The 12,344-nt window shown below is 37.9% G+C and overlaps 1 protein-coding gene across 2 annotated transcripts in view; it reads left to right on the forward strand.

The window, feature by feature from the left end:
• The window catches only part of LOC117297874 (F-BAR domain only protein 2-like), a 66,224-nt gene that overhangs the window by 5,651 nt on the left and 48,229 nt on the right, over window positions 1–12,344 (forward strand). For both annotated transcript variants that reach the window (XM_033781045.1, XM_033781044.1), the window contains exon 2: window positions 3,673–3,764. In XM_033781045.1, coding sequence (XP_033636936.1) covers window positions 3,673–3,764 — 92 coding nt within the window. The remainder of the gene's footprint in view (window positions 1–3,672; window positions 3,765–12,344) is intronic.

Consider the following 12,344-nt stretch of genomic DNA (forward strand, 5'->3'; position numbering starts at 1 on the left):
ACTCCATGGTCATTCGGAAGAGAGCATTCTCAATTATGCGTCCTTGTTAAAGGGAATGTGTACGTTTGGTTAGCACTCATGTAAAATGAATAGCAAAAAGCTTTTGGTCCTACAGCGATGGCATTTCGAGAAACATTTCACTTCAAAGTAATGTGTTTGTAAAAAGATATCAGTGAAAAGATCACAGGTTAGTTTTATTGTATACATACATTTATTGTAGGATTAAAACAATCGAACAAACCAAAGAGGTTGACGGTATAATACACTGTGAGAAACGGCTCCCTCTGAAGTGACGTAGTTTTCGAGAAAGAAGTAATTTTTCACGAATTTGATTTCGAGACCTCAAGTTTAGAATTTGAGTGAGGTCTCAAAATCAAGCATCTGAAAGCACACAACTTAGTGTGACAAGGTTTTTTTTTTTTTTCATAGTTATCTCGCAACTCTGACGACCAATCAAGCTAAAATTTTCCCAGGTTTGTTATTTTTATGCATGTTGAGATACACCGAGTGAGAAGACTGGTCTTTGACAATTACCAATAGTGTCCAGTGTCTTTTAGGGCTCAAAGTTAGAAGGGGGGGGCATGTAGTAAAAAAAACAAGTGGCTTGTGGAAGCTGTACACAAGGCCAGATTGTTATTTTTTTGTAGCAGAGCAGAATCAAAATGAGAAAAATAAATTTGCGCAGGGTAAAACACTTTGTGTAACACTTTTTTATTTGAACAATGTAGCATAGAGGTTGTAACAGAAGGTTTATTTAATTCTGTCAGCTCAGTGCTTTACATATCTTGAATTCCAATTTTATAACAAAAAAATGCATATTAACTAATATTATTAGTTGGGAAAAAAAAATCAAAATCCACAAGTAAATCATTTTCTTAGAAAATGAATGTTTCTTTTTGGTAACAATTACTTTGGAGACCACTCTTGACCGATAAACTCCATTTACCAGGGGCTCCAAAATGTGAAATAAGCAATTTGATGAAATCCATACAGACTGCACTAATGACCTGATAGTCCTGAGACGATGTTTTGTACTATTGATGACTATGTACGTACTTTGATTTGCAAACAGAATTGACATTAGACAAGATTATCAGAGTCAGATTCAATATTTGAACATAAATTGTGTATTTTTGTTCAAAGATATTACAAAGTATTAGTTCATTAATAATACATTATAATGTTTTATTAAATTCAATTGAAAACCACAAGACTGCCCAACTTGGGTCATAATTACATGTAGTTTACTGGCCTGGTGCTAAAATTGCTGGCTTCTGGCCTGCAATCTTATTTTAAATTGTAAGTCCTGATGTGGAGATTATTTTCCTCTGTCATCAACATCATGTCGGTGTTAAGGCCGTTGTCCAGTCTGTTCTGGGTTGGCCTGCTTTCTTCCTGTGGCTTCTCTTATTAGCCCTGTCCGTTGCGTTCCTTGCATCGACTCCAAGCAGTTGCATGACATTCGACACGGAGCTCTGCCATGTCTTGCGTGGTCAGCGGGTTCGGGCTCACCCACAACTGAGTTGGTACACCTCTTGACCCAGTTTGCATCCTCCTTCTCTCCACATGACCAAACCACCTCAGCTTGTGCCTCCTCAACACGGTGCCTATCCCCTCCACTCAGACTCTCCTCAGATCTTCACTTGACAGCCTGTCAGCCAGAAATACCCCACAAACCCACCTGATCATTCTCATCTCTGCTCTTTGCATCTGCTAGATGTGCCCCACCCTTGTGGTCTATTGTTTTTGGTATCTTCCCATGGACTTGCAGAAAATACCTGTGGAGCATCCCTCTCTGAAAATACCTGTGGAGCATACCTCTCTTTAGAATTTTTTTGTCGAGCCCTTACATTGTACAGCAAGCCTCCATAAGGAACTGAATATGGGGCATCCGTTCAAATTCTCATGTTTCCTATCTTTCCCCAAGAAATGAAAAGATGGATTGCTTTTGTAAAAACAACATGAAGTAGGTCAATGCATCCAGCATGTTAAACAATGTGTTGACATGCTGAAAACCGGCCATTGGTTTTTCACTATTTTCTCCTGACTCACACAACAGATTAGGCTAAAATATTCTCAGGTTTGTAATATGGTGGATCACACAAAATACAAACATTGTCCTAAGAGCGTTAGACTATTTTGTCAGCTCTACAATCCTGTTACTACATACATTGTACAACACAATTAAAAAAAAAAAAAGTTCTCCATCGTATATTTTGATACTGTTATCGATAAGCCAAATGTGCCGTTTATTTTTAAAGGTAAACTAATTTACCTATGATGAGTTAACCAGCGTCAACCAGCATCAAGAATGTACAAGTGCACACGATTCTGTGCACTGTAAAAAAAAACACCATGGAAAACAAGAATGTGATTTCGTCAAGGAATTTTGCATTGCAAAATATTTAGACTGAACTTGTTTTGTGCACACTGAATGCTAATAATATTGAGTAGCAAATCCTAGCTTTGGCAATACATTTTGTACATTTGCTCTGCTACACAAAGACAGGCTTGATACTTCACGGTTCCCTCTAACCATGACCTTGGTGCCCTTGAAACGCCCCAGTAGAAATGTCTCATACATGTAGGGTGCCCTTTACTAAGGAGAAAATGCCTTTGCCCTTTTAAAAACAAAGCATACAGGCCTGCAAGGGAAACTGAACATTCTGTTGAGCGGAGGTGACAACCTCCTTTAGTGTAGCGTGGGTTCGGTTATAGTACCCTGCATGAACTGAGGTGACATGTCCTTGGCATTATAGGTTTTGTGAATGGTGCACTGTGGTAATCTCTTAATAATTGTATGTGCAGGTTCATGTGTAGCCTGGTGGACTATGTCAAACGTCTGACGCCTGATTCTATAGGATAATGTGAAGGAGAAGTGTCCTTGAATTCTGTAGGGGTGTCATCTTAATTACTTTTGATTGATCCTTGGTTCCAGACTGTGATTGGAGCGGTCATGATTCAAAAGGGCGGGAAAGGATGATCAATATTTATTGCCATTTTTGGTCACAGCGTAACAAGATAAACATTTGCAGGTTTTGTGATCGCTAACTGAAAACTTTTTGTATAAAAATTGATGTTTAAACTCCATTGCTCCATTTCAATAGTTGTTATACATAAGGCTCCTATACATTTATATTAAAAGTATTGTTTGATGAACATGACAACTAAGTTGTAATATTTCTTTAAATCAATCAGTAGTTGTTGTCATTTAAGAAAAAAATTGTATGCTCAGTGTACAAGTAAAAAAAAAGATTTAGAATTTGAGGTCTCGAAATCAAGCATCTGGAAGCACACAACTTCGTGTGACCAGGGTGCGACAATGGTGTTTTTTTCTTTTATTAATATCTCGCAACTTCGACGACGGATTGCGCTAAAATTTACACAGGTTTGTTATTTTATGCATAAGATGAGATACACCAGCTGTGAAGACTTAGTCTTTGTCAATTACCAATAGTGTCCAGTGTCTTTAAATCAATCAGTAGTTGTTGTCATTTAAAAAATTAAATTGTATGCTCAGAAGTAACAACAACAAATCACCTGTTGATCGTCCTCTTTGTAAGTTTTTTTTTTTAGAGGGAAGGATCAGGGCCTCTTTAAATTATTTTATAGAATTTTGTTTCAGGAAGGAAATTAATTTTGATTGTTTTTTTTTATTTATTTTCTCCACAGGGGGAAAAGAATCAAGGTTTCGGATGTCTCTATCATAACATGAAACATGGACAGATATCTACAAGAGAATTAGCAGATTTTATACGAGAAAGGTAGGAAGCAACTATTTAGATCATTTATTGCCACACTCCCAACCCGTCAAAACTTTTTTTAGACTCCTTGGCTTTCCAACCAGTGCCCAATTTCATAGCGCTGCTTAATGGCTGATTATGTGCTTACTGTGCAATTTTTATTTCATAGCGCTGCTTACCGTAAGCACACGAAAAGGCATGCTAACCTTCCAGTGCTTACCGTACAAAAAACTGTGACGTCACAATGCAATTTACGTAATATGGCCACCCAATTTTTCTGCTAACCTGTGAAATATGCGAAGGCTTAAGCAAACTTTTCTGCTATAGTAAGCACGCAAATTTGCTTACCGTTAAGCAGCGCTATGAAATTGGGCCCAGAATAAACCAAAGGGTACTGGTAAGCATTTTGTTTCCCACTGATAAACCTAAAAAGTATTTAAGTATCAATCATACAAACTGTGAGGCCTGTTTAGGAGGCCATGGAGGCCATTGCTACGCCATAAACCCTGTCAAAGTTTTGCAATGGGCTGTGAAGGGAAAGCAAAAGCTGTTGCTAGAAATAGCTGTGACATCATCAAGGCCTTATCACAAACTGTTGTAAATATAGTGATTTAGTTGCCATTGTGTTGGCACAGCCATAAAGGTTTAGACTATAGGTGAACTTTGGTCTCTTTTTCATTGTTTATTTTGAAGTTAGTTTGGTGTGGGAAACCAACACAAACTGCACGATGACAAGGGCCCAAGAACAGGGCCATTGTTTCAGGGAAAGAGTTCGTCCATCATTTTTTGATAGCAAATATACATGTATATATAGACAAAATAAATTAAAGTTTGTGCATCACTGAATGCTTTATTGAGTAGCAAATGATGATTTTTGAGTAGCAATGCACTTTAGGAAGCATTTGCCTCTGCTATGCTATGGGAAATGATTCCTTGTTTATTATCAACATGCGAATAAATGTACCCTTTTAAGCAAAATATTTCCTAGCTCTGGTGCAAAAAGCTAAGTACTGACATCCCTGTAAAAAACACTGTAAAATTACGCATTTTTTAACATACAGACTATGTGATTATTTCAATTCACCACAATACTGCTTGGTTTTGCCATTTCAGAGGGCAGTTTCCCTAGTGCGTTCATGTGTGTAGGGAGCATTTCAGATGAGGTGCGCGTGGTTGGACGCTCACCATAATCTTGATGTAATTTGACAGAGTTCCAAAACGGCAGCCCATGGGCAGACAGTAGCTGCTTATGATGTGCAGGCTCCATATCTAGCTCTTTTCACACATGAGCTACTTGGATGGGTTAATAATTAAAGTGGTGGACACGCACACCTGTATAACGTCATTGTTTCCCTAGAATAGTAAATTCATTCCCATCCTCTGCATAGTTTCAAAAAGCACACTATCAAACTAATGAGGGACATAAAGGAAACTAGATGTACACACGTACATGTATTTGTAACTTACATTAGTTGGTAGAGTGCTAGCACGTTAATGCGGAGATGGTTCGAATCCAGCTCAAGACAGTTTTGCTTTGTTCAAATCCTAATCATTTATAAGAAAAACAACAACGCAATGGTTGATTTTTTTTGATTTGATTTTTTTTAGTTCATACTTGGCTTATTTCGATTGCAGCGAAGCAAAAAGACGATGTAAAGGGTCTTCTTGAAATGCCATATCCTTGACTTTGATAAGGACTGCTATTTTGATGGAAATATTTATCCATTAGGATTGGTAGATACATGAACTTGATTTGTGTAAAAAGAAAAGTGAAAAAAGGCAATTTAAATAAACAATTTCAAGCCTGTATACATACTACATTATTCTTGACATATATCTTACCTGAAGTCACCATCGACCCTTGTTATTTTGAGATAATGATCTCGTCCGACAGATAATGTGAACACCTCATGTGTTCTGCCTGAAACCAATCTTAAAGAAGTCGCAATTGTCAGGTCCAAGTAATCTACATTAGGCCTTATAAAATACACACCATACACAGACTTGGAATTGCACAGAGGCCATGGAGGCTATCCTCTGTTGCCCAGGGCCCGATTTCATAAAGCCTGTAAGTAGACGCTTATTGTCTAACCAAGTGCACGCTTTTTACTTCATATACACTGCTAGCCGTCTGTCAAGGAGGGAAAAGGCACGCTAGGTTTGTCGACTGTTCCCGTTAGCAGATGACAACAATGCAAATCCATTGTGAATGTGAACACGCGCTTTCGAGTCAAATCTTTGATAATAAAGCAGCAAAAAATTGTATGAACAGCTCGATGAAACTGAGCCTTGGTGCCCCTTAAAATGTTTTCAACAAATTTTAAGATTTTCCGATGAAAGTGACCTAGTTGCAAAATGAAAAATGGCATTTCCCTCACAAAGATAATAGGCCTATAAGTTACAGAAACAAAAAGAGGCAATTTCACACACTTCCTTGCCCTTGGTCATTGTCTTGGTGCCTCTCGAAATCGCCCAGTAGAAATTTGAATTTTCCTCACAAAGGTGCCCTGTAAAAAGGAGTGACCCACCTCGGCCTTACAGGATAAAGAATCAAGACTGGGCAGTACTTTTGATCTTTGAGAGGGCAAGATCATTTTCATTTTGCAAGCTGGCAAAGGGCACTTCCACTTCAAAATCTTAAATTACGTGAGGAACTTTTGAAGGGGAGCCAAGACCATGCCCTCCATGTAGTTCCAGATCTGATGTATGTGCCGCACTGCCTGATTGATTTGCAAGCCTCATGAACACATATGTATTCAGTTATAATGAAATTATTCTGATTCAATTTGAAGTCAAGAATCAGCAGGGTATCAGTTGGAAACAATATCACATAAAGTTTATTGCAGGCTTATGACCTGGGCCCAATTTCATAGATCTACTTCAGCACAACAAAATTATGCTTACCTGCCAAAATATTGTACCACATACCATTTGTGGCTTATGTCATGCTAATTGCTGCTTAAAGACTCTAGACACTATTGGTGAAATTTTGTCAAAGACCAGTCTTCTCACTTTGTGTATCTTGACATGCATAAAATAACAAACCTGTGAAAATTTGAGCTCAATTGGTCGTCGCAGTTGCGAGATAATATTGAAAGAAAAAAAAACACCCTTGTCATATACGAAGTTGTGTGCTTTCAGATGCTTGATTTCGAGACCTCAAAATCTACTTCTGAGGTCTCAAAATCAAATTGGTGGAAAATGACTTCTTTCTCAAAAACTACGTTACTTCAGAGGGAGCCACTTGTCACAATAAATCAACCTCTCCCCATTACTCGTTACCAAGTACATGTACATTATGGTTTCATGCTAATTATTTTGAGTATACATGTATTACCAATAGTGTCCACTGCCTTTAACAGGAATTTGTTAGGCAATATTTTCTGCTTATATTGAAAGCAACTCTATAGTATTAAGAACTCTATGAAATAGACCTTAGATTTGTATTTGATTTTATTTGGGTTATTGTCTTTAACGATGTAGTTCATTGACTTGTTGAAATTCATAATCATAAAGTAATGTTTGTGTACTGTACATATGTATGAGGGAGACTGGCTGTTGCCAGCTTGTTGTTTACATGGTGGGAACTACATGCTTGCCGAGTTCCATTGTGGGAAGATCATGTTAACAAAAAAACAATATTAATGGTATGGCCCATATCATGTTCCAGGTTCAAAGTTGTATCAATCATGTCTAGTATTGAAATATGTGTTTGTGTGACACCTGCATGAATTGTTTGTTACTGCTACACATGAAAAAAAATACCCCCTACACATGGTACTTCTCACCTCCTAACTTGCCTTATCACCGCTTTAGGTCCTACATGTACCATGTAGACTGCAAAGGGTTTAAGATCTAGTACCATGGGATTGTCAAAGTATGGGAGCTGAGCTGCAGAGTTGTGGATTTTAGACTGCTTTGACTTTGAGAAAATTTTTAAAGCAGAGACTTGTACGTTTTATTCTGATTTCACGTTTGTTTTTATGAAAACATAATTTCCCTTCAATTTGACTGCCTGGGAATGTACATGTACCATCAAGGGAAGGGAAGGAAGACGAAATCTCTTTGTGTCCCCTCCTGCAGTGTCCCTTTGTACGTTAAATCAAATATCATTAAAAACAAATTGCAACAAATTAATCGTTAGGGTGCTCAATTACGGCCGGGACAGTTGTGCCACATCACGCGATACGCGCGACGCGCACAGCAGGAGTTGTTTACCTGAGAGCATTTCATAGCTGGAGGGGTGTTGTGTTGAAAGAAGTCATTGAACAATTATAATCTCTGCATTTATTTTACTTTTTGACAAAAAGTATTGATGTTTTGACCGAAAAGGTATTTGTGACCCGCTACATGAAAATGATTCAGATGTTGACTATTTCAAGAATTGAGTTATATGCATGGCTGGAAAGAACACACCAGCAGCAGTAATTTGGTATATAAAATGTCTAATCATTAGGGTGTATCGCGTTGCTGAGTTACTCCCGTTTGAAATTAGCCAATACACTATTTTTGTGAAAAACGAATTACAAGTAAAGTGATGTTTTCAACTACCATTTCGCGCATAAGAATACAAATTAGACATAAGTATGGTCACAAAATTGTTGTATTCATAGCTTTATTGCCTAAAAGTAAGTGTTCTATAGGTTAACCATGCAAATATAGATCTTAAAAAGTAATATAAAAAAATTAAAAAAACATTCAACTGTTCATAGCTTAATAATGCATTGGGCGACATCTGACTCATTTTCACAGAGTGGGTCACATTTATGAATGGGAATCAAAGTGTGTTGAATCGATTTTCAACTAGCGGTTTAACCCCGCCGAGGCCTGGTCGAGTCATCTCGGTAAATTTATCAAGAACCAGGCCTCGATGGGTTTAAACCACTATGTTGAAAACCTCTTCACCACACATTGATTCCCCTTATTTAAAAAAAAAAACATGGATGGGATCAATCGCTGGCATCACTAGCCTCGGATGAACTTTTACTTTAAGAGATCTCATGGGAAGAAACCCTGCTATCGCTTCATGAAGCCGACACTTTGTTGCTCCAGGTCCACGGAGAGAGGAGTTTGACACCATGCACCGCTAACTCCGGGATGGAAGCTTTAATTTGGCATTAATTGACTGTGTCTCATCGGAAGAGTCTGCTGGTAAAACAGAGAGACGGTAAAGAGTGGATTACAGAATGAGGATCCAGCAGATCGCGGGCCTGGCTCTACCAAGAGCAGTGCGTTATGTACATCCAGGCCTGATACTTCACACAGGCAACGATTGCCTCCATGCCCCCTGGTTGGTGCCCTTGAAATGCTCCAGTAGAAATTGACAACTTCCTCATTGTAGGGTGCCCCTTTTAGCGAGGAGAACAGAAAATACCTCGCCCTTTCAAAAACGAAGCATACAGGCGTTCACATCAATACATCAATACTAACCCCCAGAAGGGCAGGGCAGGGCCGTAAAATTGCTGATTTGCTGATGAAAGTGACTGATCTGTGCGCACGCTTGTTTTAAAACACTTTTGAGCTGTTCATTTGCAGATGGGCATGTCATCATGCTAGCATTTTGACGCAATCTGATTCAAATGGGTGCTTTACCCTTCAGGTAAATTTGCATACAGTGAGACATATCACAAGATCAAAGAAGAATGAGAGGGGCAGGCATGGAATTTCACGAAGGCCACGGAGGTCTCCGTTGCCCTTGTCTTGGCCTTTGTGCCCCCTTAAAAGTTTCCCATAGACTTTCAGGCCTGATTGCCTCCATGGCCCCTGGTCATTGCCTTGGTGCCCTTGAAATGCTCCAGTAGAAATTTACAGTTGCCCTTTACCAAGGAAAAAATGCCTTGGTGCCCTTGCCCTTGCCCTTTCAAAAACGAAGCATACAGGCCTGGACGTTAAGATTTTGCAATGGAAGTGCCCATTTAAAAATGAAAATGGGCTTGCCCTCTCATCAATGGAATTCCAGGCCTGGAGGGGACGAGTGACTTGATGCCTCTTTTGACCAAACACACACAATACATTGATCAACCACAGAACTAATTCAAATAGTCAATACATTGAGTCACACTTCAAGGGGTTACGATCCATGGCATTCTTTGGAAACATGGTGTGGCGAGAGCGAGATTATACACCACTGGGAACGAGGTTGGCAAATCTCTGTCCAGATGGATGGTGGATGCCTAATGTTGTGTGAAATTGTGTACAACAGATTGACTTCACCACAGGGATGACTCACAGTTTGCCAACCTTACCAACCCCACAAGATTCATTATACCATCTTAACAGCAAATGTCTTTTACAATTTTTGTCTTTGGTCACCCAGTTTTTATAGTGAGGATCACTTACTAATATACTATGCAGACATGACCAATACTGTTATTAGAGACAGGAGAAGACATGTTGTTTTGTTAGTTCATTAGATAATTGCATTGTTGACTGTGATTTGTGAAGCTTTGCTTAGGCCCAACAAAAATATTGTTTTGTTTCCCTAATCTGTATAACCTGACCGATCAGTGGAAAACCTGCTATTTTAAAATTGAACTTCAATTTTGTAATTTGTTTGTTTTATAAGTATTATGATCCAATGTAATTGCATAAAAATATAAGAATGTATTTGCTGTCAGATCCTTTGATGTGACTATGAGCCCTCAACTTGCCCTGTTAAATATTAAGTGTTGACATTCTGACATGAGCTTCTCTATCGTGTATGGTACAACACATGCACAATGGATTGTTAGTTAGCAAATTGCTGTTGTCTCGGAACACATAGAACTGAAAAGAAAATACAAAAGAGATTTTGGTTGATAGCAAGCTGTTTAAAGCCATTGGACACTTTCGGTAAACAGTGTTGTCCAAGGCCCACACTTCGTGTACCACAACTTATATATAAAATAACAAACCTGTGAAAATTTAGGCTCAATCGATCATCGGAGTTGGGAGAAAATAACGGGAAAACCCACCCTTGTTTCCCCACGTTTTGCCATGTAATGACATGTGTTTAAAATAAATCCGTAATTCTCGCTATCGAGAATTGATATTGTTTTAATGTTTTCTCTAAAAGTAAAGCATTTCATGGAACAATATTTCAAGATAAGTCTTTCACCATATATTCTGTAAACCCTGTAAATTATTTGTAAATCTGTGAACTTTTTTTTTTTCTGTACCGAAAGTGTATAATGGCTTTAAAAGGGTTTTAATAGTCTATGTTTACTGATGGTATGGAAGAAGACCGTGTGAACAATGTAGGTCAGGTACGGTGCAATGCTCGACTACTGAATATGTACAAAATGTGCACAGTACTTTACTACAATCAAGCCTTGATGGAAAATCACTTATAGAATGTGCAACGTAATGAAGTTCATTAACATCATGTTCCCAAGTGTTATGTTAATTATATGTCTACTATGGTTGAACACAGGGCTGGTGTATGTTGTTATCGAATCAAAACGTTAATCTCAGACCTTGGCTGACTGATACTACTTTTGATGTACTTCTCATGCGCATCTATCAACTAAAATGTCAAAAAAATCCACTTGTCATTTGTCAAGAAGCGAAGAGGGAAAATCTGTTCACGATGTATGGTTTGGATTGATACAATTTTCCATGGGGAGGGGGAAAAAGGATTATAGGTTTACAGGACTGGAATTTCATCTTTGAGAGGGCAAGGCCGTTTTCATTTTGAAAAGGGCACTTCCATTGGAAATCTTAGATAAAGTCTTTGAGAAACATTTGGAGGGGCATCAAGGCCAAGACCAGGACACTGAAGGCCTTGGCCTCTGAGGCCTCCATGAAATTCCAGGCCTGTCAAATATTATTTTAACATAGCATTACTGACATGACAGGTTGGTGAAAAATGTAACCATATTGTGTTGCCGACCACATGCCAATCGTTGTGACTGCGACCCCATGGGAGTGTGTTAAAGGGATGCTGTGACCACCATCAGATTTTTGTTTTTTTTCGGAAGAGAGAACACATTGAACATTAAATGTGATCAACTTTTAAGAAATGTTGTTAATTACTTTATTTTGTTATTTTTTGTATATATTAATGACGATTTTGATCTGGTTTCCCTTTTCTTTTCTTTATTTTTAAGAAGAGAACACACATTGAACATGAAATGGGGTTTTTTATTTTAAGAAATAATTTGGTAACATAATTTTTTAACCATTTTTATATGATTAATTTTCGATTTTGATATGGTTTCCCCCCTTTTTCGGCTACTGAAAAACCTGTAAGATTATCATGAAATTGCCTTTTGAAAGATGGAATCTATAAGCTTAGAGCTCTATTAAGAAATGTTGTTAATTATTATTTTTTGTATATTAATTTTGACTTTGATCTGGTTTCCCTTTTCTTTTCTTTCTTTTTAAGAAGAGAACACACATTGAACATGAAATGTTTTTTTGTTTTTTTTAAAGAATTAATGTGGGTTACATAATTATTTTTTCAATTTTTATGTTATTTATTTTGATTTTGATATGGTTTCCCCCTTTTTCGGCTACTGAAAAATTTGTAAGATTATCATGAAATTGCCTTTTAAAAGATGGAATCTATAAGCTTAGAGCTCTATTGACCCCTTTGCACCAACGTACACCACAACTTTATGT

This window comes from Asterias rubens, chromosome 12 (assembly GCF_902459465.1).
Source record: "Asterias rubens chromosome 12, eAstRub1.3, whole genome shotgun sequence".
Taxonomy (NCBI): Eukaryota; Metazoa; Echinodermata; class Asteroidea; order Forcipulatida; family Asteriidae; genus Asterias; species Asterias rubens.